The 26,584-nt window shown below is 44.3% G+C and overlaps 1 protein-coding gene across 1 annotated transcript in view; it reads left to right on the forward strand.

Annotated features, from left to right (window-relative positions):
• The window catches only part of LOC310668785 (E3 ubiquitin-protein ligase LRSAM1-like), a gene marked incomplete at its 5' end in the record, with an annotated part of 96,831 nt that overhangs the window by 16,829 nt on the left and 53,418 nt on the right, over positions 1–26,584 (forward strand). Inside the window, 5 exon segments of the mRNA XM_083422114.1 lie at positions 12,211–12,327; positions 14,223–14,252; positions 16,625–16,744; positions 17,317–17,322; positions 17,740–17,840. Of these exon segments, the coding sequence (XP_083278240.1) occupies positions 12,211–12,327; positions 14,223–14,252; positions 16,625–16,744; positions 17,317–17,322; positions 17,740–17,840 (374 nt within the window).

The following is a 26,584-nucleotide window of genomic DNA, read 5'->3' on the forward strand; positions in this document are numbered from 1 at the left end:
TCGGTCTGCTCTGTAAATAGTCCCTGCGTTTTCTCCGGAGCCCAGACAAAGTTGACCTTCTGTTTTTTCCTTTGTCTGTTTCGAATTAGGTCCGAATCCACAAATTTAATCTTCTCTTTAGTGTTCCTAATTCGAGTTCTTTGATTTGGAAAGCCGCTCGCTCCAGTGGGAAGGCTCGGGGCTTCGCTCCCTGAGGCTGGCAATGGCGTCCCGCTGTCGGCCCTTCTACACCGCTGCTCTCGTCTCCTCTTAAAGAGGATACTTGGCGGCCGGGAGAATCGCTCTTCTGGCAGCGCTGGGATCCTCGACCACTGAATATCCTTTCAGTGGATTTTGGGGGGTTACGGCGCCCTTGTAACACCCCCTTTAATGCCTCTTTGGAGCTAATCCCCCTCTCCCGAGGGGAATTCGCCTCCTTCCACCTCGCGATCCGACCTGATGTAAAGATAAAGAAGGTACATTTTATCATATGTGGTGGGAATGTAAGAAAATTAAAAATTATTGGGAAATGATATATAATGAATTGAAGAAAATGTTTAAATATACATTTGTTAAGAAGCCAGAAGCATTCCTGCTAGGTATTGTGAGAAATGAGATAAACAAGAAAGATAGGAAATTATTTTTGTACGCAGTAACAGCAGCGAGAATATTGTTAGCCCAGAAATGGAAACAAGAAGAACTACCAACACTGGAAGAATGGAGAATGAAAATGATGGACTTTGCAGAACTGGATAGAATGACAGGAAGAATTAGGAATCGACGAGATCAGAGATTTATTGAAGAATGGGAAAAATTTTCAGAATATATGCATAATTTAGGTGAAAAACAAATAACGCTTTTAACGTTTAGCGAAGCTTTGTAAAAAAGAAAGTTAAAATTATGGATTGAAAGCAGATTTAATTTAAGAAGTAGATAAGAACTAAGAAATGTGTGGAAAATTGAGAAGGGAAGGAGTACCAGCCAAGTTGAGGGAAGTAAAAAAATGAGAGAATGGTTTTATAAATTGTTTGAATTGTATTAATTTGTCTTATTTGTAAACTGAATAAAAATTATATTTTTTTTTAAAAAAAGAAGAGTCCTGGAGCCACCCCTCCGCTTCCTCTATCTCCTCCCCTTCTCCACTGGTGTTGCACTGATTTCCTTCCCCCGCGTATGGGCTATCCCTCCTTCTACTGGGACCCTCTCCACCATCATCCGGGAGCCCTCTCACCTCCTGCTGCTCCGATGGCAGTTCCCTGACATTCTATCTTCCTTTTTCTTCTTTAATTGCCAGGCCAAAAGTTTGCCAGGTTTATTTGCAAACTCAAAATTTCTATGTCTCAACCATTTTATCTTCCATTCTATCTCTTCATTTATTATCATGGAGAATTGCGTCTGTAAAATTTTTATACTTTGCTTAATTAGTTCATCATCTGGTTTTTGGAAAAGGATCCTTTCCTTTTTTCTAATTTCCTCCCATATCTCCATTTTCTTCTTCTCCTTTATTTTCCTTTGGAATGCGTTTTTTTGGATAAAGAAGCCTCTTATTATGGCTTTACCCGCATCCCAAACCGTCTCTAGATCTACTCCTTGATTTAAGTTGAACTTAAAATATTCTTCTAAGATTTGCTTAGCCTTCTGTACAGTGTTTTCATCGTTTAGCATACTCTCATTAAGTTGCCACCTTTTAACCTTTTCTTCTTTTCCTTTAAAGTTAACCCTGTGATCTGAAATTGTCCTTGGATGAATTTCTGCTTTTGTAATATTATTTAATAAAACCTTTGTTGTCCAGATCGCGTCGATTCGTCCCGCCGATTTATGTGGCTCTGAATAATGTGTAAATTCTTTCTCTGTTGGATTCTTAAACCTCCAAGCGTCAAACAAATTCAGGAGTTCTATTAATTGGAAAAATGTAGTTGGGAGTTTGTTCTGCCTCTTTTCTTTCTTCTTTATTGTTCTGTCCATGCTTGGATTGACTACTCCATTAAAATCTCCTAATAATATAATTCCCCCCCTAAATATTCTATGACTTTTTCTTCCAGGAATTGATAGAATTCAGATTTTCTTTCATTTGGTGCATAAATTCCAATAACTATCACTTTTGCATTATTGATCTTAACCTCTATAATCACTGTTCGACCTTTTTCATCATTGTAAAGCAGTTTTGGCTCCAGCTGAGGTTTCACATAGATTATCACCCCTCTCTTTTTTTCTTTACTTGATGTAATAAACTCAAGCCCCAATCTTTTATTTATTAATACTCTTTTATGTTTTTCCGCTACATGGGTTTCTTGCAGACAGATTAAATCATATTTTTGCTTAACCAGAATATGTTCCACCTTGTTCCTTTTTGATTTTTCATTTAGACCATTTACGTTCCAAGTAATAAATTTATAACCCATACTTTATTTCTTATGATACGTCAATGGGTTTAATGAAATAAAAATTTAAAAATTACACATTCAAGGTCTCAGTCTACGTTTAATAAATTCCCTTCTTAGATCTGTCTCCTAACTCTCAACTGTTTGTTCAATTTCCTCTGATTCTCCCAACAATTGCCTTTTTCCTCCGAGCAATGTTGTTATCAATACCCGGAACAAATCTGGCAGAGGTATATAGGTTTAGCCGAAGGCAGGAAAGGACAAAATACTGCAGCAGCGATGCTACTCTGGGGGAATGTGAAGATTGTTTATTTAAGACCGACACCACTGCTTGGTTGTCTGTCCAAAAGCAGACCCTATGGTCTTTAAATTGCTCAGCCCATATGTGAATTGCGACTACGATAGGGAAGAATTCTAAGAATGTTAAATCATGTAGTATGGGTTTACCCTGCCAGGATGAGGGCCATCATTGTGCACACCACTGACCTCTGAAGTAGACACCAAATCCCAAGGAACCTGCCGCGTCTGAATGCACCTGGAAATCCACTTGCAGGGCCATGCTATCTTGCCAAAGTGAAATACCATTATAGCCGTCTAATAATTGCAGCCAAACCTGGAGATCTGATTTTACAGCCTTCGAGAGGTGCACCCTATGATGCGGTGACCGTAAACCTGCTGACAGCTTTGCCAACCGTCCACAAAAGGGGCGACCGGGGGAAACTACACGGCACGCGAAGTTGAGGTGACCCAAGAGTGATTGAATTTGCTTCAGGGTAACCTTCCTTAGGGGCAATATCTGTGAAATAAGCTCTTTTAGGGCAACCAACTTCTCGGTAGGTAGGCGAGAAGTTTGGGCAAGTGTGTCAAGTTCAATGCCCAAGTAAGTCATCGTGGTGACCGGGCCCTCCGTCTTCTCGTTTGCTAAAGGGACACCCAGCTCCTCAGCCATGGACTTGAAGGCCTGTATCAAGGCCTTGCAGTCATTTGCATTATTTGCGACCAAAATAAAGTCATCCAAGTAATGCCCCACCCCTTCGGAACCAGTTTTAAATTTCAGCGTCCATTCCAGGAAGGTGCTGAAAGTCTCAAAAGCGGCACAGGCAATCGAGCACCCCATAGGCATCGCTTTATCAATGAAATAAGCACCCTGAAATTTAAAACCTAACCAACGATAGTCCTCTGGGTGAACTGGAAGAAGGCAAAATGCAGACTCGATGTTGCATTTTGCCATAAAAGCGCCCCTACCAAATCCCCGGACCAACTTCACTGCTTGATCAAAAGATGCATACTTCACCGTGCACAGTTCTTGGGGGATAGCATCATTGACTGAAGCACCCTTGGGGTAAGAAAGGTTGTGTATCATCCGGAATTCCCCAGGGGCCTTTTTTGGGACAATGCCGAGCGGTGAAATATGCAGCTGATCAATGGGAGGTTCCGGAAATGGACCAGCCACCCTCCCGGCCACAATTTCTTTCTGAATCTTTTTCATAGCAATGTCAGGTCTCTCTAAAACTGATTTCTGATTGGGGGGGCAACCGGAATTGAGGGTGAAGACAACTGGAATTCTAAACCCTTGGGAAAACCCCTCCCCTAGAAGAAGGGTGGCTTGTCTATTAGGATATAGGTTCAACAGTGTTCTTAGGGGTTGGAGCTTAATCAGAGAGTGAGCTAGGTCGAGGGGCAAATTAGTAGCGATTCCCTGTTGACCCTTGGGCAGGTCCTGAAGCGCCAGAGGGGGCACCCCGGTTTCCCTGGTGGTTTCCTTGCCACCTCAAAAGGGCTGTTGTTTGCCCTTGAAGCAGTTAATAGCCGGGTGGCTGCCTAAACACTTATCACATTCGTGCAAGTACTTACAAGAGGTGCGCTGGCAGGCCCCTCTATTGAAATCCCAGCATTGTTTACGACGTTTGGCGTCCACCTTACCGGGTTTTGCTTGGTCATGAGTTTTCTTTTCAATGTGAGGCCCCACATGCTCCATCCAGTAATTATTGTCCCTCTGATCCCAGCGCGTTGAGGACAAAAGCGAGGCATTCCTACGAAAATCCTCGTAGTACGAGATGACAGCCTCATCTCCCACTAATTCACGCACCCTTCTCACATGAGCCAGATAAGATGCAAGGTGCAACCCACGTTTTGGATAACCTCCTAAGACTATCCCTGGTAGCCATTGAGCCAGTTCTCAAATGTACGCTCCGCCCGAGGGGTCCTATATCTTTTCTTACCATAATACCTCTTTTTCTCCCCTTTACTCTTTATTTGTGCCGGCGGAAGCAACATAAACATATTTACGAAATCCCCGTTCAGTATCTTATCCCTTTTCCTCTTAGAAAGGTGATTTCCCAAGTTAAAATCAGTAGACGAGTGAGTTGAAACTTTAACATCCTCGACTAGCGCCCCATCTTTCCATTCGAGGGTCCCATTAAAAGTTTTACGGTGCGAATTGGCCCGCCTCTCATGGACCCACAAAGGGGCACCTGTCTCTTCGCCCTCCCCACAGCAAGTCTCCATGGGCGCATCACTATCACCCTCAGAAGAAGTACCTGTCTCATCCTCGGAGTCAGATGGGTCCCTTCTCCTGCTCTTCTTGGACACATGCTTCCTCTTCACTTTCCGCTTCCCTCCGCGGGAGCTACTGTCTTGCGGGGCTGGGTCATTAGACGCAGAAGCTGCCTGCTGGGGAGGCAACTCGTCATCCGAAGATGACCCTTCAGACGGACTGTGCTGGGCTGGAGTATCCTGCAAAACACTAGGAACACCTATTGCCTTAGAGGAGGTGGCCCTTGATGGCCTGGTCCTCTGGGTGCTGGCCTTAGGCTTCTGCGCCCCGGACTTGGCCTTCTGGGCACTAGACTTAGACTTCTGTGCACGTGCGGTTTGCAAACGTGTCTGGGGCCGATTGGTGCCTTGCTGCGTCGTGCTAGACGTAGCTGAGGAGGGTCCTGCCTGGCCCTGCTGGCTGGGGGGGGTGGGGGGCGTCAGGTATGCAATCTTGAGGTAGCTCCACTATGGAAGACGTCGGGGCTACCGGAGGCCCGCATTGTGCGTAAAAGGCTTGAATTGCCGAGACGAGTTGCGCTATAGCTTGTGGGTTACAGGGCGCAACGGGCACTAGAGCACCACCCAACTGGGGTGTTTGAGTGTTGCCCCTGTTTGCCATGTTAAACCCCCAAAATATGTATGAGTGTATGTATGTATGTACTGGATTTGAGTATCTATCTATTGATTATTTCTGATTATTAATATTATTATTATTCCTTTTATATATATATATAATTTTCTGCTATTTCTTTTTCTTTTTTAAAAAATATTTATTTCTTTATATTTATTTATTTATTATTATTATTATTTATTATTATTATTATTATTATTTATTATTATTATATAATATTTAATTATTCACCTAATGATTAAGTAATTATATTGGTAGTGTTGCCTACCAGCGGCTCAAAAATAAGGCAGCGGAGATGACAGCAAGCCTTTTAAAACTTTGCAATGACTTTCCCTCTATGAATAATTTAAAACGCAATAGCCAACACTGAATAAGAGTAAGCTGTGCCCTAGGGCCAGGAAAAGCAGTCAAAAAGCAAGCCTCTTGGGAAACAAGCAATGACTGCCCCTGTAGCTTGCCAGATTAAATATAGCCCTGTAAAGTAACAAATGCTAAGCCTTTATATTTTATCAACCAAATGAATTAAATTGCCAGATTGAGTATAGCCTTATAAACTAACAGATATACTTTTTTATATATATAAAGGCTTATTTAAATTAATTAAAATTCCAATCAATGAATTGCTTTGGCAAGGCAAAGCTCCTTGGGGCACCTCCGCACTTTAAGTAAAGCAGCCAAATGAAATATATTGCAGGAAAATATAAAGCCTTAAAACAATTAGAAATAAGCCTCCTATCAACCTTTAAAGTACTTCAATTAAAATTCCAACCAATGAATATTTTTGTCAAGGCAGAGCTCTTTGAGGCCTTTAATCACTTTAAATCAACCAAATGAGCTGTATTGTCAAATATATAAAGCCTTATAAGCTATGGAAGATCAGCCTCTTGTACGTCTGATTTACTGCTATTGTGAGCCAGCTAGCAGTGAATTATAACCCTCCTGTCCTGCTGCTATTGCTGCTGTGTTGTAAAAAGGCTGCCTGCCTAGCCTTAAAGAGAGCAACGGTGCCGCTTCGTGCTCAGCGATCAGACTAAACAGGAAAATAAGCCCCGGAGAGCAGCGAACAGCAATCAGGCTACAACAGGAAATAAACCCCGAAAATGTGATCAAGCTAAAGCTGGCGAATTAAACCGCTTTTTCACCCTGCGCCCCCCCCCCCCCGACTTCAAGCCCCAAGCCACAAAAACGCTCCCTTGCAGCCCCACAAACCCCGCAAATGTGGCGGTGCTTAAAGCAAACAACGCTCCTTTGCAGCCACACAAGCCCCGTACACGCGGCGGTGCTCCGCTGCGCAGAAATTGAAGTTAAAATCTGAACCCCCAGTAGCAAAACCTGAATGAATGGGTGCGCTGCATCCTCCGACGGCCGGGAAAGTAGCGAAGAGGAGCCGGGAAATGCTGAAGAGAAGCCGGCGTGAGCTGTAACAGGCTCAGCTGGTGAGCGGCGACCGAAGGGAGGAAAGCCGATCTGGTCCTCTCCAGATAGCGAAAATCACGAGCGGCGCGGAGGCGCGAAGCTCAGAGGTCAGCGCAGGGGGAAGCCGGCTGGGGAATAGGAGAAGGCTCGGTCCGCGGCACCTTTAGAGCAATGATCCTTTAGAGCGGACGAAGCGGTAGGATGGGTAGAATTCCTCACAGCGTGTTGCGCACGGGTAGCCAGCAGCGGGGGGATCGGGGAGCAACGACGACCAAAGAACCGGACCTGCAGAGGACCAGAAAAAAAACCGTGTGGGTGAAACAAGCACAGAAACCTGAACTAGATACAAACCTCAGAAAAGGACTAAACCGCGGCTGCTGCAAAGGAGGAAAAAGGGCGAGCCAGGGCTGCCCTGACCTTAAGTGCCCTCAGGTGGGCCCGCCCCCAGCACCACCCGATGGGCTGGCACTGCAGAAGATGGATACTAATAGGGATCCCTGAGTCCTGCGGGGCTGGCGCCAGCCCCGCAAGAATGTGGATGGGGACGTGAGCCCGCAACACCCCCCCCTCCTTAGTTCGGGAGTGGCTTTGAATGAATTTATTAATACGGTCACAGACCAGCTTCAACACACACAATATCACAAATCATAAAAAATATCAGAAATACAAGGAACAATATGACAATGACAAGGATTTAAATATAAAAATTAAAATTAATTGTTAACGTGCCCCCTGTAATTAACATTTAGGGGATTGGGCATTATGGGATACCACTTGCTTCCTGTGATTGATTGCAGACGCACAGAATTTAGCTACATTTAATGTAGTCTTGGGCTTCTTGTCCTCTAGCAGTAGTTTTAGACTATGGTATTCCGATTCTTTCCTAGACTTTTGCAAAACAGGTGTAATAAAAGTCAAACGTATATCCTCATAAAGACGACAACGTAATAGTACATGTGAAGCAGTTTCAACTTCCAACGAGCCACAAGGACAGACCCGTGTTGTGTATGGTTTACCCTCAAATCTGCCCTGAAGTAAGGCAGAAGGGAGAACGTTAAATCTGGCGAGGGTAAAAAACCGTATGTATTTGGGTATCTGAAGACCTGACAGATAGTTAGCTGGAAAGAAACCTCTCCCATGGTCCCTTATTGCTGGATGTTTGATCATTTTGCTCATGTGGCATTGTAATTCTACGTCCCAGATACGCTGGCGAATTGTAGTCCTAGCTTTCTCGAAGCCTGTCGCTATCAGGGTCTGCTGTGGGATCCCCAAGCTTTTAAGCTTTTCCAGCAGTGTAGCTTTCCATCTGGATTGGTAGGTATCTAATAAGGTTAAAGGTGCTGTCAGGGAACTGCCATCGGAGCGGGAGGCGGAGAGGAGGCTCCCGGACGATGGTGGAGAAGGTCCTAGTAGGAGGAGGGATAGCCCATCTGCTGGGGAAGGTAATCAGCGTAACACCAGTGGAGAAGGGGAGGAGATAGAGGAATCGGAGAGGTGGCTCCCGGACTCTTCGCAGGAGACCAGCGGAGAGGGCACTAGCACTCCGTTGCCCACACCCACCTTGCGCAGAAAACTTTCACGCAGGCAACGGGGGAGGAGACTGGGCGTCAAACAGCTTCTATGCTGGAAGCAGTTTAAGAAACGCCCACTGACGGATTCTGCCAGCGACTGAGGCAGTCACGGATCTTGAGGCTGTCCTGACAGAAAGGGTTCAACCATGCAACCTAGCCAGGAGTAAAGGCAACCTACGCACGAGCAACCCCTAGAACCATTACAGGTGCCAGCCCGACCGGGAAGAAAATAAGCTTTAGCCAATAATGGATCTCCAGTATCCATATCCGAGTACTAATAGGAATTTGCCCAACCTCCAAACGGACCGCTATGTTGGATACGCAAGAGGGGATCCCCAGCAGGCAATGAAAAAACTTAGTTTGAAATGCCTCTAAGAGAGTAAGGTTTTTAAAGCTGCAGATCTGGGATCCATATAACAATTGTGGTAGTATTTTGGCAGCAAAGACCTGGGAGGCTGCCGGTATGTGTTGGCCCCCTTGCCCATAAAAGAATCTTGTTAACGCTTTGGTAGATCTTTCTGCATTTGCAATAGTATTATTAATCTGAAAGCGCCATGAGCCCCTTTCCTGGAAGGTTATACCCAGGTATTTAAAAGTTGCTACCTGTTCTATTGAGCGATTGTCTATTCTCCATTTGTGCCTCCTCCTTTTTTTAGAGAACACCATGACTTTGGATTTGATGTAGTTAATTGTTAGTTGTTCAATGCTGCAATATTTGGTAAAAGATCTCAGAAGTCTTCTTAGTCCAACACAAGAAAAGGAAATTAAAACTGTGTCGTCCGCATATAGAAGGGCCGGGAGGGGCGTACCAGCCAATTTGGGGGGTGGGCATTTTCTTTCTCCATATTTCCTACTAGCGAGTTGATATAGAAGTTAAATAAAGTAGGCGCAAGGACACACCCTTGCCTAACCCCCTGATGGATTTGGATTTCCTTGGATAGGTGGCCCTGTTCGTCACACCTTACCCGGATCCGTGTATTTTCATATAGACTATGGATGAGATACAGTAGGCATTTGTTTATATTTGCGGCGCTTAGCTTTCCCCAAAGCCTGTCCCTCGGTATTAAATCAAAAGCAGATTTGAAATCTATAAAGGCCACATATAGGGTGTTACAATATAGAAGCAATGCTGCTGCGAGCTGATTGCTTGGAAACGTCACATGATGTTGGGAGTGTCTGTGGGAAACAGACAGCACCGGAATTAGCTCAGAGTGTAATATGAGCTGCACAGGAAGTGTTTGTTCAGTCGTCTGTTGGAGTTTGAAGAGAGCAGACATGTTTTTTGTAACACTGCAAAGACAGAAATAAAGCCATGTAAATACGTTTCTGTCTATCTCTTTCCCCTGCCGGGGGGGCAGGAAAGAGGGGTGTGTTCTTCCCACGCTGAGAAGGATCGCCTATCGCGACCTCTGCCTGGATCCTGCCGGGAAAGCAGACTGGGAGGTCAACAGGAGACCAAGCCGGGTGCCTGGGAGAGTTGCCAGTTTCTCCTGATAAAGGCTTGGAATCCAACATAGGGAACCTCCTTTTCTTGATGTATATTTCTCCGCAAGATGTTGGAGAACAAGGCCCTGGTCTAAGGTTGACCGATTTGCCCTAAAACCCGCCTGTGCTTCTGAAAGAATGTGGTTTTGTTCCAACCAGTCCGCTAATTTATCGCATAGGTGGGCTGCGTACAGTTTGCTAATGATACTTAGGAGGCTAATTGGCCTGTAATTAGCCGGATCTGATCGGCTCCCTTTCTTGAATAACGGGATGATGATTGCTAATCCCCAGTCCTCAGGGATAGTGGCCGATTGGTCTATGCTTGTAAATAGGGCAGCTAGCACAGGGGCCCACCATTCAGCATTAGCCTTAAGGAGTTCCGGTGTAATATTGTCTACGCCGGGTGCTTTTCCAGGTTTAAGGGATAGGATGAGCCTATAGATCTCTTCATTTGCTACTGGGGGCCATTCGGCGCCAATATCACTCGAGGCTGGGGGCATGGCCTGCAGATGTTGATTTGATGTATATAAAGATGTGAAGTAAGCCTCCCAAGTCCCAACTGGTATAGTATAATCAATTTCAATCGGGGAGTCTTGCCAACTTTTCGCAACTATTTTCCAAAAAGTGGCTGAATCTTTCCTTCGAGAGGCCTCTAGTAAACGTTGCCACTCCCCCCTTTGGGCCTGTAGCTTTTACTTTTTAATCAGATCTTTATATTTACGTTTGGCTTAGAACCATTCCGCAGGAAGCAGGGGTAAGTTCGCTAATTTGGAGTGGCTTTCTCACAGTGGCCAACCAGATGCCCCTATGGGAAGCCCACAAGCAGCACCCAAGTGCAACAGAAACACTCCCAATTTCTAGCAGTATGAGAGAGGGAGGAAACCACTTTCTCTGCATCATGAACAATCTTACAGGTGAAACTCAGAAAATTAGAATATCATGGAAAAGTTCATTTATTTCAGTAATTCAACTTAAAAGATGAAACTAATATATGAGATAGACTCATGACATGCAAAGATTCTCTATGGGGTTCAGGTCAGGCGAGTTTGCTGGCCAATCAAGCACAGTAATCCCATGGGCACTGAACCAGGTTTTGGTACTTTTGGCAGTGTGGGCAGGTGCCAATTCCTGATGGAAAATGAAGTCAGCATCCCCATAAAGCTCGTCTGCAGAAGGAAGCATGAAGTTCTTCAAAATCTCCTGGTAGACGGCTGCGTTGACCCTGGACTTAATGAAGCACAGTGGACCAACACCAGCTGATGGCATGGATCCCCAAATCTACACTTCACACTGGACTTCAAGCATCTGGCATTGGAAACTTCACACTGGACTTCAAGCATCTGGCATTGTGTGCCTCCCCATTCTTCCTCCAGACTCTGGGTCCTTGGTTTCCAAATGAGATGCAAAAGTTGCTCTCATCAGAAAAGAGGACTTGGAACCACTGAGCAACAGCCCAGTTCTTTTTTTCCCTTTAGCCCAGGCAAGATGCTTCTGACGTCGTTTCTTGTTCAGGAGCGGCTTGACAAGAGGAATACGACATTTGAAGCCCAGCTCCAGGATCCTTCTGTGTGTGGTAGCTCTTGATGCACTAACTCCAGCCTCAGTCCACTTCTTGTGGAAGTCCCCAACACGTTTGAATGGTCTTTTCCTGACAATCCTCTCCAGGCTGTGGTCATCCCTGCTGCTTGTGCACCTTTTTCCTCCACACTTTCCCCTTCTGCATAACTTTCCATTAATGTGCTTCGATACAGCACTTTGGGAACATCCAACTTCTTCTGCAATTACCGTTTGAGGCTTTCCCTCCTTATGGAGGGTCTCAATGATGGCTTTCTGCACAACTGTCAGGTCAGCAGCCTTCCCCATGATTGTGCTTTCTACTGAACCCATTGCAGGTGTTATGGATTGAATAGCTACTGCACCTTTTCACAATATTCTAATTTTCTGAGATTGTTAATTTGGGGTTTTTATCAGCTGTACCCCATAATCGTCACAATTATAACAAATAAAGGCTTCACATATCTCGCTTTGTATGTCATGAGTCTATCTCATATATTAGTTTCACCTTTTAAGTTGAATTACTGAAATAAATGAACTTTTCCACGATATTCTAATTTTTCGAGTTTCACCTGTAGGTATGTGATGCCTGAGCCCTGCCAATAACTGACCTGCCCGTGATGTCTTCCGGTTTCTCCCAGAATTATGAATCGAGTACAATCCTCCCTCCCTGTATTTACTCCCAGTGTTGGAACGTGACGGAGGTGAGACTTTGGTGGATGGAGTCGGCAGGATGGTCATGAAATATGCGGAGAATGAGGCTGAGTGGCAGGTAATTGCTGAAAAGCAGGCAGTGGTCTTCAAGTCAGGGATGGGGAGCGTGTTACCCTCTAGATGTCGCTGGATTCCCATTACCCTTGACCAACTGGCCATGCCAGCTGCAGGGGCTGATGGGAGTTTGGCATCCTAACAGCATCTGGAGGGCCACAGATTTCCCAGCCGTGCCTTACATGCAACCTAACAATGGTCACTGGCTCCCCTGAACTGTGAGAGGTGGTGTGTGTTTATGTGTGTGTCTGTGTTTGTGTGTATGAATGAGTGGGTGGGTTGTGTTAAACCCAGTTAAACCCAGGCTCCTTTTGTGAGAGCCAGTGTGGTGTAGTGGTTAAGAGCAGTGGACTCATAATCTGGTGAACCGGGTTGGGGTTCCTGCTCCTCCACATGCAGCTGCTGGGTGACCTTGGGCTAGTCACACCTCTCTGAAGTCTCTCAGCCTCACTCATCTCACAGAGTGTTTGTTGTGGGGGAGGAAGAGAAAGGAGAATGTTAGCCGCTTTGAGACTCCTTCGGGTAGTGATAAAGCGGGATATCAAATCCAAACTCTTCTTCCAAACTCTTTGTAATAGTGACATTTCCCATAAATATGCTGAGACACAACTGAATAATGTTATAGATTTCAATGGGATTCATGGAAGGGCCAAGTTTATTCAGCAGTTTAAACGACTGGGGCATGGAAGTGCTTAACTGGTTCTTGAGCAGGGCCAAAACCTGGGGGAAGGAATCTTCCGTCTCTGTAGCAAACAGCAGGCACAACAACATTTTGTATGGAATACAGAGCCAGTTCTTCTCAGAAGCAAGCAAGGGGCGCCCCTGAGGTGCTGGATGCACCACTAGAACTGGCGGCATGGTGTGAGTACCAAGTTTGGTTTTGCTCTCTGCATTTTTCCTGAAGTTGTTGAGCTGTGAAAATCATGTCCACTGTCCCCCTAGAAGGCTGAAAACCATTTTGGGATTCAGGAAGGGTCACCTCGGATAATGTTAAGAGACGGTTTGCTAAGATCCTTGCAAGACTTTTGCCGGCCACAGCTAACAGAGAGATGCCTAGATAGTTTCCGCAATCAGTTCTGTCACCTTTTTAAAAAGAGATTGATAATTTTGGCATCCCTGAAGCCTGCTGGGATCGCTTCTCTCTCCCTGATTTTTTTGATGAGCTTGTGAAGTTGTTGTGTAAGTTCAATTCCACCCACTTTGAAGATTTCAGCAGGTATCCCATCAGGTCCACTGGCTTTGTTGTTTTTCACTTGGTTAATAGCTGTACACAACTCTCCCAGATTTGGAGATACTGCAAGCTCATCTCTAATTTGTTTTTGCGGGATTTGTGAGAGGACCTCAGCAGCTATGGGGGAGTTGTGGTTAAGGAGATGTTGGTAGTGTCCTTTCCAGCACAGTGCAATAGCTTCTTTATCTTTCAGAAGTGTGGTACCATCTGCTGAGCGTAGGGGGCATATGCCATGATTTATTGGTCCATAGACGGTCTTTGTGGCTTTAAAGAGACTCTGTGCATCATGAGTGTCGGCTAAGTGCTGGATCTCTTGAGCTTTTTTTTTCCATCCACCAGGTGTTTTTTAGTTCTCTGGTTCTTAGCATTGGCATAGGTTTTTTTTTCCCTTAGTGGCACAGTTTCTATCACCAGTGTGGTGTAGTGGTTAAGAGCGGTAGTCTCGTAATCTGGGGAAACAGGTTCGCGTCTCCGCTCCTCCACATGCAGCTGCTGGGTGACCTTGGGCTAGTCACACTTCTTTGAAGTCTCTCAGCCCCACTCACATCACAGAGTGTTTGTTGTGGGGGAGGAAGGGAAAGGAGATTGTTAGCCGCTTTGAGACTCCTTAGGGTAGTGATAAAGCGGGATATCAAATCCAAACTCTTCTCTTTCTCCTCCTTTTTCAGAACAAATTTATGGACTATGAGAAACGGAAGGTAAGAAACATTTTCCATTGCTCAACCCTTCTCCCTTTTGGAAAACTGTTATGCCCTCCAGATGGCTCCCCCAGCTTGTTCCATTTCTTCACTGGACCCGCCAATTTCTGTGGGACAGTATTATTTACATACACGAGTGGCCATCATATAATAATGGTGATGATTATGATAGTGCCATCTGAAGAAAAATAGATCTGGCTCAGTTCCCTCAGTCAGCAAATTCATTTGCAGGATCATTAGGCGCGAGTGATCATGCTCTTCTGAAGTTTACTATACAGCGGAAAGGAGCAGCCAAGCATACTAGGACTCAATTTCTTGACTTTAAGAAAGCCGACTTCATAAAACTTAGGGAAGTGCTGGGTGAGATCCCATGGACAGTAATACTAAAAGGAAAGGGAGTGCATGATGGCTGGGAGTTTGTTAAGAGGGAGATAGTAAAAGCACAACTTCACGCAATACCAATGAGACGGAAACATGGAAGGTGCCTAAAGAAGCCAGGGTGGCTATCTAAAGAACCTTTAACTGAGTTAAGATTAAAAAAGGATGTGTACAAAAAATGGAAAAGGGGGGAAACCACCAAAGAGGAATTCAAACAAATAGCCAGCACATGTAGACACAAAGTCAGAAAAGCTAAAGCACAGAATGAACTCAGGCTTGCTAGAGAGGTTAAAAGCAACAAAAAAGGCTTTTATGGGTATGTCCGTAGCAAAAGGAAGAACAAAGAAACAGTGGGGTCACTCAGAGGAGAAGATGGTGAAATGCAAACAGGGGACACAGAAAGGGCTGAACTCCTCAATGCCTTCTTTGCCTCAGCCTTCTCCGATAAGGAAAACAATGCCCGACCTGAAGAATTTGGAGCAAATGATTCAGCAGAGGAAACACAGCCCAGAATAAGGAGATAGTACAAGAATACTTGACTAGTTTAGATGTATTCAAGTCTCCAGGGCCAGACGAACTGCATCCAAGAGTATTAAAAGAACTGGCAGATGTGATCTCAGAACCATTGGCAGTCATCTTTGAGAATTCCTGGAGAACAGGCGAAATCCTGGCAGACTGGAGGAGGGCAAATGTTGTCCCTATTTTCAAAAAGGGGAAAAGAGAGGACCCAAATAATTATCGCCCAGTCAGTCTGACATCAATACCAGGGAAGATTCTGGAGCAGATCATTAAGCAAACAGTCTGTGAGCACCTAGAAAGGAATGCTGTGATCACCAATAGTCAGCATGGATTTCTGAAAAATAAGTCATGTCAGACTAACCTGATCTCATTTTTTGACAGAATTACAAGCCTGGTAGATGAAGGGAACGCAGTGGATGTAGCCTACCTTGATTTCAGCAAGGCATTTGACAAGGTGCCCCATGATATTCTTGTAAAGAAGCTGGTAAAATGCGGTCTTGACTATGCTACCACTCAGTGGATTTGTAACTGGCTGACTGACCGAACCCAAAGGGTGCTCATCAATGGTTCCTCTTCTTCCTGGAGAAGAGTGACTAGTGGGGTGCCGCAGGGTTCTGTCTTGGGCCCGGTCTTGTTCAACATCCTTATCAACGACTTGAAATAATAAAAAATGCTTCAGCCAGAATGGTTGCCAGAGCACCTTACACAAGATGAGTAGCAAACAGTCCTAAACCTGCAGGTGTATAATCTAAGACATGGCACAAAAGGAATGAAGAGAGAAGAGGCAAACAAGTAAGAGGTGGCATTAGTTCTTACAAAGTTCTCGTAACAAGCAGCTTGGAAAGGAAAGGGTTTAAGGAGAGAGGAGGAGCTCAAAGTGAGCTGGTTTGCCAGCTGAATTGATGGAGTGGGCACCCGCTGTCCCGTCTTACTCTATGCTCTAGCTTGATGTATTAATTGCCCACTGGGTGGCAGCTGAAGGAGAGAGGAAAATTCAATGGAAGATGAGGTGGCAGAGTTGTGTCTGGACTATACCACTTCAAACTGCAGGTGTTGGCTCATACAACAATTGCTCCTCTGCCTACACACGCACCCCACCCCCCAAAGAAAAGTAGCATATCTAGCCTAACTTTTCCATGGCATACTAGATTTCTACATGCATGGGGATTATCTGTTGGGAGGGATTTTTTTCAGAAAGCTTTATTTGTAAGGCTAGATGACAACAAGCAAAAAACATGCAGGGGGATAACTCTTACTATATTTTGTGTGGGTGAGCTTTCAGTTAGGTCAGCTCCACCCCCCCCCCCACCTGCAGTCTGTAGTCCAAACACAGTCCAAACACAGGTTTGTTCACTTCCATCTGCTGTTTATGAACACACAAGCCCTGTCTCTCATCATGCACACTACAAGCCACAGTATGTTCACATGCTTGAATGTGTGTGCTGATGAGGCTCTTTGCTGGTCCTTCTCAGTAGCAGAAGATGCAGGAGAAGCTGAAGTTTGAGCACTGGTTGGATCTGGAGCAGCGAGGTCAAGCCCAGCTCATGCACCAGAGCCACGCCCACAAAGGGGAAATCCTCCAGAGGATGAAGGAGGTATCTTGTCTGTCTCCCTTTTCCACCACCACCCCAGACCCTCCTGTTGCTCCGTGGTTAAGCTGCTCAAAAATATTTCTAAGTAAAAGAAAATGAAACAGGTCATCCTAGGATGGATTGATAATTGCCCTGTAGGCAGTGATGACTGACGCCCATTGGGACTGGTAGGGCAGAAGGCTGGGAGCCCAGCAGTAGATGGTGCCAGAGCCAATGACAGGTAGAGACTGCTAAGTACTTTTGTCCTCATTCTCACTGCTGAGTTCTGCAAGGGGCCACACAGAGACTAAAAAGGAAGAAGCTGGCCGGTGGTGCTGCCACCCGCTGAACTGGTTGCAAGTAGGAGGGTAGGCTGGGGAGGCAGTGTCCCATTCACCCCGATGGACCAGCCTCCACTGCCCATGAAAGAGGTTCATACGTTTGCTTATTGTGGTTGGGAAAATGTGCCATTCTGAGGAATCCAGATGTAGGCTTACCCTCGAGTCGCAAGGTCCAGGGAGCCCTCTGTGGGAGATAAGGCTGTCCTGGAGATCAAGGAAACGGTCCTTTGATGCTGTTCTCCTCTCTGCTTGCAGGAGCAGGTGAGGCTGGAGCAGGGCCTGACCCGATGTTAGTTTCTGTTTGCCACTGAGCAGTGCTTTGGAGTCACAAGACTCTGTTTACATTCCACACATTCCATACTGTTGGAAGTCTCACGGGAGACGGATGTGACGTTACTGGTTTCCTGTTCCTTTGTTTCAGTTGCTCTCTGCTCTCACAGAGACAGGATGTGTTTTTTTTTTGTTTGCATAGTTAGGATAATAGAACCCTTTGCAATGTAGCCATAAATCTCATCATTTCTGCGTGGTGCTTTGATTCTCTGTGTAATGGGGATGTGCCTGAGGCCTCATCAAAGGCTCAGGTCGTTAATCACATTGGAGGTGATTCCGAAGGACTCAGCCGGAGGCAGATGAGCTTTATCAGCTCGGTCGAGCAGAGATTCCGACACCCGGCACCAGGAGTGCCTAGGAGAAGAATGCATGAAGCTGTTGGAGCAGCTGAAGCAGATGGAGCAAGGGGTTTCCAGCCGGATCAAGAACCTGCTGGAAGAGAACCAGAGGTCAGAGGTGGTGTTGAGCAACAGTCACAGGAGCTAGGGAGCTACGCTTGCAACTCTTGACTGTTTTTTTTTTAAAAAAATAATATTTATTATAGGTTTTATAATTACAGAAAAAAAGGAAAAAGACAATAAAAAGAAAATTAAAGAACAATACATCAAAAAAAAGAAAAAAAACAATACGTCAACACAACAGTAAAAAGCAAAAACATTTTAAAACACACCCATTTTCCATATCTTTATCTTTCAATAACTTATTTCCTCGACCTCCTCCCACCTCCCATTTTTGTATTCCAGTTAATAATTAAAACAGCAAATCCTTTTCATCTTCCATTGCTATCTATCATTTAATCGTCTTAATTTATTTTAACCTTATTTTACCATCAAAAAATCTTAATATTTATCTATACTTAGGTCCTTATCATATTTCTACTAAAGTCATATAATTTCATTCCACCATTTCCCAACATTCCTTAATTGTGCTATATTACACTAAATAAAATTTTTTAAAATTTCCCAATCTTTTTCCACCGTCTCTTCTCCCTGGTTTTGGATTTCGGCAGTCTTTTTTATCAGTTCCATGTAGTCCATCAACCTGGTGCTCTTGTATCTGAGGCTCTTAACTCATCTCCCTGTCCTGTCTGCAGATTTCTTTTAATGCCAAAGATTAAGTCCCAAAGGGTTTCCATCTTAGCAGCTCCTTGATTCCATCTCGATCCATTGGCCCATAGTCCATATTCAAAGCTGTAATCCAAAAGATGTTCCAGGACATACTCCAAAGGCCCTTTGAGACTAGAGGGCTCCGCATCTCCAATCTCTCCCTCAGTGCCTCCGTCCATACAAAAATCTGCCCATTTCCCCTTCCTCAGTCCAAATGGGGCACCATCTCTCCTTATCTGGCTCTCAAGCTCCATCGCCTCTAAGTTCCGCTTATGTCCATCAATTTGTTTCTGTGGGGCCAAATCCTCCTCTTGAGTTTCTTGAGATACAGAAGCAGTTTGTTCCATCGTCTCCAGAGCTTGCCATTTCAAATTGGGTTCCTGAGTCACATCCCGAGTAGTTCCTGTAATAATGTTCACTTTTTGTTCCAAATCAATTACATTTTGTCCCAAATTGTCAATTTTCTTTACCGTCAAGTCCATCTTGTCATACAGTTGTTCCAACAGAGCATTTATTTTGTAAAATGCATTCACTAGAGCTTCTTGTTTTGCCATTCTTATCCAGAGTCTTATCCAAGGTCACTTGTTTCACACACTTCTTGGTTCTTAGTGGAAAGTTCCACTTCACTGTTGCAACAGTTTCAGAGGCTCCCTCTATAGGAAACAATTTCTATTTGTATCTGTCCTTATAATTCCAAATCCAAATCGAATAACAAAGTTTGTTGTTGTTTAGTCGTTCAGTCGTGTCCGACTCTTCGTGACCCCATGGACCAGAGCACGCCAGGCACTCCTGTCTTCCACTTCCTCCCACAGTTTAGTCAAACTCATGCTGGGAGCTTCAAGAACACTGTCTAACCATCTCGTCCTCTGTCGTCCCCTTCTCCTTGTGCCCTCCATCTTTCCCAGCATCAGGGTCTTTTCCAGGGAGTCTTCTCTTCTCATGAGGTGGCCAAAGTATTGGAGCCTCAGCTTCAGGATCTGTCCTTCCAGTGAGCACTCAGGGCTGATTTCCTTAAGAATGGATGCATTTGATCTTCTTGCAGCCCATGGGACTCTCAAGAGTCTCCTCCAGCACCATAATTCAAAAGCGTCAATTCTTCAGCTATCAGCCTTCTTTATGGTCCAGCTCTCACTTCCATACATCACTACTGGGAAAACCATAGCTTTAAATATATGGACCTTTGTTGGCAAGGTGATGTCTCTACTTTTTAAAATGCTGTCTAGGTTTGTCATTGCTTTCCTCCCAAGAAGCAGGCGTCTCTTAATTTCGTGGCTGCTGTCACCATCTGCAGTGATCATGGAGCCCAAGAAAGTAAAATCTCTCACTGCCTCCATTTCTTCCCCTTCTATTTGCCAGGAGGTGATGGGACCAGTGGCCATGATCTTCGTTTTTTTGATGTTGAGCTTCAGACCATATTTTGCGCTCTCCTCTTTCACCCTCAATAAAAGGTTCTTTAATTCCTCCTCACTTTCTGCCATCAAGGTTGTGTCATCTGCATATCTGAGGTTGTTGATATTTCTTCCAGCAATCTTAATTCCGGCTAGGGATTCATCCAGCCCAGCCTTTCGCATGATGTATTCTGCATATAAGTTAAATAAGCAGGGAGACAAAATACAGCCTTGTCGTACTCCTTTCCCAATTTTGAACCAATCAGTTGTTCCATATCCAGTTCTAACTGTAGCTTCTTGTCCCACATAGAGATTTCTCAGGAGACAGATGAGGTGATCAGGCACTCCCATTTCTTTAAGAACTTGCCATAGTTTGCTGTGGTCGACACAGTCAAAGGCTTTTGCATAGTCAATGAAGCAGAAGTAGATGTCTTTCTGGAACTCTCTAGCTTTCTCCATAATCCAGCGCATGTTTGCAATTTGGTCTCGGGTTCCTCTGCCTCTTCTAAATCCAGCTTGCACTTCTGGGAGTTCTCGGTTCACATACTGCTTGAGCCTTCCTTGTAGAATTTTAAGCATAACCTTGCTAGCGTGTGAAATGAGTGCAATTGTGCGGTAGTTGGAGCATTCTTTAGCACTGCCCTTCTTTGGGATTGGGATGTAGACTGACCTTCTCCAATCCTCTGGCCACTTCTGAGTTTTCCAAACTTGCTGGCATATTGAGTGTAGCACCTTAACAGCATCATCTTTTAAAATTTTAAATATTTCAGCTGGAATACCATCACTTCCACTGGCCTTGTTATTTGCAATGCTTTCTAAGGCCCATTTGACTTCACTCTCCAGGATGTCTGGCTCAAGGTCAGCAACCACACTACCTGGGGTGTACGAGACATTCATATCTTTCTGGTATAATTCCTCTGTGTATTCTTGCCACCTCTTCTTGATGTCTTCTGCTTCTGTTAGGTCCTTACCACTTTTGTCCTTTATTATGGTAATTTTTGAACGAAATGTTCCTTTCATATCTCCAATTTTCTTGAACAGATCTCTGGTTCTTCCCATTCTGTTGTTTTCCTCTATTTCTTTGCATTGCTCGTTTAAGAAGGCCTTCTTGTCTCTCCTTGCTATTTTTTGGAATTCTGCATTCAATTTCCTGTATCTTTCTCTATCTCCCTCGCATTTTGCTTGCCTTCTCTCCCCCGCTATTTGTAAGGCCTCATTGGACAGCCACTTTGCTTTCTTGCATTTCCTTTTCATTGGGATGGTTTTCATTGCTGCCTCCTGTATAATGTTGCGAGCCTCCATCCATAGTTCTTCAGGCACTCTGTCCACCAAATCTAAATCCTTAAACCTGTTCCTCACTTCCACTGTGTATTCATAAGGGATTTGATTTAGATTGTATCTTACTGGCCCAGTGGTATTTCCTATTTTCTTCAGTTTAAGCTTGAATTTTGCTATAAGAAGCTGATGATCTGAGCCACAGTCAGCTCCAGGTCTTGTTTTTGCTGACTGTATAGAGCTTCTCCATCTTTGGCTGCAGAGAATATAATCAATCTGATTTCGATGCTGCCCATCTGGTGATGTCCATGTGTAGAGTCGTCTCTTGTGTTGTTGGAAAAGAGTGTTTGTGATGACCAGCTTGTTCTCTTGACAGAACTCTATTAGCCTTTGCCCTGCTTCGTTTTGAATTCCAAGGCCAAATTTGCCAGTTGTTCCTTTTATCTCTTGATTCCCTACTTTAGCATTCCAATCCCCTATAATGAGAAGAACATCCTTCTTTGGTGTCACTTCTATAAGGTGTTGTAAGTCTTCATAGAATTGGTCAATTTCAGTTTCTTCAGCACCAGTAGTTGGTGCATAAACTTGGATTACTGTTATGTTAAAAGGTCTGCCTTGGATTCGTATCGAGATCATTCTATCATTTTTGAGATTGCATCCCAGTACAGCTTTCGCCACTCTTTTGTTGACTATGAGGGCCACTCCATTTCTTTTGCGGGTTTCTTGCCCACAGTAGTAGATATGATGGTCATCCGAACTGAATTCACCCATTCCCGTCCATTTTAGTTCACTGATGCCCAGGATGTCAATATTTATTCTTGCCATCTCATTTTTGACCACATCCAACTTACCCAGGTTCATGGTTCTTACATTCCAGGTTCCTATGCAATATTTTTCTTTACAGCATTGGACTTTCCTTTCGCTTCCAGGCATATCCGCAACTGAGCGTCCTTTCGGCTTTGGCCCAGCCGCTTCATCAGCTCCGGATCTACTTGTACTTGTCCTCCGCTCTTCCCCAGTAGCATGTTGGACGCCTTCCGACCTGAGGGGCTCATCTTCCAGCGTCATAACTTTTATATGCCTGTTGTCTTTGTCCATGGAGTTTTCTTGGCAGGGATACTGGAGTGGCTTGCCGGTTCCTGCTCCAGGTGGATCACGTTTGGTCAAAACTCTCCACTATGACCTGTTCATCTTGGGTGCCCTGCTCGGCATAGTTCATAGCTTCTCTGAGTTCCTCAAGCCCCTTCGCCACGGCAAGGCAGTGATCCATGAAGGGGATAACAAAGTTACCATTCCACTTTTCTCCTTTTTAAGTGCCAAAAAAGCGATAAAAAAGATACCTGTCACTTATTCAACTGTCCATCAGGATATATTCCATTCCCAGTTATTAATTTTCTCAGATCGTCAATCTTTTTGACAGCCCGATCCCAGGCTCAAAACAGTGGTAATTTATCTCGTCTCGCTCACTCTCCTGCAGGTTTAAACATTCCACAAAGAATTCCCCCCCCCTTCTCCTCCTTCCGAGGGGAGGTTCGATATCTTAGATGGTGAAAATTTAATATTTTACAGAATACTTTCCCCAGGCTTTACCTTGCAACGTCTTTGCTTTGATCTGTTTACAAAACGGAAGGCGGACTTCCTGTTTAGACCTTCACGTTTCAAATGCCAAATTATAATGTTTAAATAATCCAATTTTCTGTTTACTTACGAATAAGTACTGTATTTTTCGCCCTATAGGACGCACTTTTTCCCCTCCAAAAATGAAGGGGAAATCTGGGTGCGTCCTATGGGGCGAATGCAGGCTTCGCGGACCTCTCCGCAAACAGCAGGAGCGCTCCCGCTGCTGGCGGAGAGGCGCCTGCATGCTGAAGCCTGCGTGCGCTGAGCTCAGCGCGCCCAGGCTTCGCGGACCTCTCCGCTAGCAGCGGGAACGCTCCCGCTGCTGGCGGAGACGTGCCTGCATGCCGAAGCCTGTGCGCGCTGAGCTCAGCGCGCCCAGGCTTCGCGGACCTCTCCGCTAGCAGCGGGAACGCTCCCGCTGCTGGCGGAGACGTGCCTGCATGCCGAAGCCTGCGCGCGCTGAGCTCAGCGCGCCCAGGCTTCGCGGACCTCTCCGCTAGCAGCGGGAACGCTCCCGCTGCTGGCGGAGAGGTGCCTGCATGCCGAAGCCTGCGCGCGCTGAGCTCAGCGCGCCCAGGCTTCGCGGACCTCTCCGCTAGCAGCGGGAGCCAGCACTGGGCTCCCACGGCTTGCAGAGAGCTGCCTGTTTGGGGGCTGGGGTCGGGGGAAGCTCGGGCTTCCCCAACCCCGCGCCTGGGGGGGAAATAATTTTTTTCCTTTATTTCCCCCCCAAAAAACTAGGTGCGCCTTATGGGACGGTGCGTCCTATAGGGCGAAAAATACGGTACTTAAAGTCCAAATGTCCACAGGAAAAGTCGGCACTTTCTGGCAACAGCAATGTGGCTTCACTCCTTGAAAGAAGTGGTTGATTCGATGTACCGCGCCGCTCACCCCACGTCGCTCCGGAGCCCCGAAACCGGGTCTCCCCGCGAGTAGGGGAGGCGCAAAAGGTACCTGCCGAATCCCAAGTCCACGGGCTTCCTCCGCCCGTGGTTTCTATTTTTTTTTTAATGATATTTTATTAAGTTTTACAACCAATAAACACACAATACAAATAAACAAAAACAAAGAAAAAACAATACAGTAACCTACATACAATATAACAACAAATATAAAAAGAAAAATATAAAAAATAAAGAAAAAGTTAAAATCAATCATTGTGTCCTTGTATTTTTTGACATTAACCTGGTTCTGCGACTTCCCCAGACCTTCCCACTCTGTATTCCAGATCTTATATTCTGACAGTAAATTCCTTCCCTCTATCATATCTTAAATTCAACATAATCTTAGTGTCTTAATATAATTATATTTCCATATATCTTAAAACATTAGACTTTCTTAATCTTAAATTTTTATGCTAATAATCTTTTAGGTTCAATCTGGTGTCCTCAAACATTCATTATCTTATAATATTTCTGTAGATAGTCTTTAAACTTCCTCCAGTCTTCCTTCACCGTCTCTTCTCCCTGGTCTCTGATTCTGCCAGTCATTTCTGCTAATTCCATATAGTCAATAACTTTCATCTGCCATTCTTCCAGCGTGGGTAATTCTTGTGTCTTCCAATGCTGTGCGATGAGTATTCTTGCTGCTGTTGTAGCGTACATAAAGAATGTCCTGTCCTTCACCTGAACCTGTTGGTTGACCATACCCAGGAGAAAGGCTTCTGGATTCTTCCGAAATGTGTATTTAAACACTTTTTTCAATTCATTATAAATCATCTCCCAGAAGGACTTAATCCTTGGGCACGTCCACCAAAGGTGAAAAAAGGTGCCTTCAGATTCCTTACATTTCCAACATTTATTGTCAGGCATATGATAAATTTTTGCTAGCTTGACTGGTGTCATGTACCATCTGTAAATCATTTTCATTATATTCTCTCTTAAGGCATTACATGCCGTGAATTTTATTCCAGTGGTCCATAACCGTTCCCAGTCAGCTAGCATTATATTATGACCAACATCTTGTGCCCACTTAATCATTGCTGATTTCACTTCCTCATCCTGTGTGTTCCATTTCAGCAGCAAGTTATACATTCTTGACAATATCTTTGTTTTGGGTTCTAACAGTTCTGTTTCCAATTTTGATTTTTCCACCTGGAAGCCAATTTTTCTATCCAATTTATATGCCTCCATTATTTGATGATAATGGAGCCAATCTCGGACTTTGCTTTTTAATTTATCAAAACTCTGTAGTTTATCTCCATCTTTTTCTAAAATCTCCCAATATTTTGGCCAATTGGCCTCCATATTGAGTTTCTTTAAAGCTTTTGCTTCCATTGGAGACAACCACCTTGGAGTTTTGTTTTCCAAAAGATCCTTATATCTAGTCCATACATTAAACAGTGCTTTCCTGACAATGTGAATTTTGAACATTCTATGCACTTTAACCTTGTCATACCATAGATATGCATGCCAACCAAACACATTGTTAAATCCTTCTAAATCCAATATTTTCAAAAAGTAGCCATTCTTTCAGCCAGCAAAAAGCTGCTGCTTCATAGTAAAGTTTTAAGTCCGGCAGGGCAAAGCCCCCTCTTTCCTTTGCATCTGTTAATATTTTAAATTTTATTCTTGGCTTTTTGCCCTGCCAGACAAATCTAGATATGTCTTTCTGCCACTTCTTGAAACAGTCTATTTTATCAATAATCTGCAATGTCTGGAATAAGAATAACATTCTTGGCAATACATTCATCTTTATCACAGCAATACGACCTAAAAGTGAGAGTTTCAAATTAGACCATATATCTAGATCCTTCTTTATCTCCGTCCAGCATTTATCATAGTTATCTTTAAATAAGTTCCCATTTTTAGCAGTCATGGTAATTCCCAGGTTTTTTACTTTTTTCACCACTGTCAAGCCTGTCTCATTCTGAAACCTTTCTTTTTCAATTTCTGTTAGATTTTTTGTCAAAACCTTAGTTTTTGTTTTGTTTAATTTAAAACCTGCCAATTGACCAAATTCTTGAATCAGTTCTAATACTTTTTTCACACTAGATTCTGGCTCCTGTAATGTCAAAACCAGGTCATCTGCAAAAGCTCTTAATTTATACTGTTTAGCTCCGACCTGTATCCCTTTGACCAATTGGTCCTTTCTGATCATATTCAGCAACACCTCCAGGACTGATATAAAAAGCAAAGGGGAAATAGGGCAGCCTTGTCGTGTTCCTTTTTCTATTCTGAACTCCTCAGTCAAAACATTATTAACAATTAATTTAGCTTTTTGTTCAGAGTAGATTGCTCCTATACCATTTTCAAATTCTTGGCCTACCCCCATACCTTGAAGATTCTTCTTCATGAAACCCCAAGAAATATTGTCAAAGGCTTTCTCCGCGTCCACAAATATCAAAGCCGCTTTTGTATCTATATTTTCCTGTAAAAGTTCCAAAATGTCAATTATATTCCTCACATTATCTGATAGGTGCCTTCCTGGGAGAAAGCCTGCTTGGTCCTTATGAATCTCCTCTATTAAGACTTTCTTTAATCTTCTAGCCAAGATGTCTGCAAAAATTTTATAATCCACATTAAGCAATGATATAGGCCGGTAGTTCTTGAGTTGATGTTTTTCAGAGTCTGTCTTTGGTATAAGAGTCACAAAAGCTTCTTTCCACGTTTCTGGAGCCCTTTTCCCTTGAAGTATTTCATTACATACTTCCTTTAAGGGTTGAATTAGCCAGTCTTTCAATGATTTATAATATCTTGCAGTCAACCCATCAGGTCCTGGAGACTTGCCTAATTGCATATTTTGAATGGCACTCTCGACCTCTTGTTCTGTTATCCTGCAACTCAATTTTGATTTCTTTTCTTG

This window comes from Podarcis tiliguerta (assembly GCF_965153285.1).
Source record: "Podarcis tiliguerta genome assembly, chromosome: W".
NCBI classification, from domain to species: domain Eukaryota; kingdom Metazoa; phylum Chordata; class Lepidosauria; order Squamata; family Lacertidae; genus Podarcis; species Podarcis tiliguerta.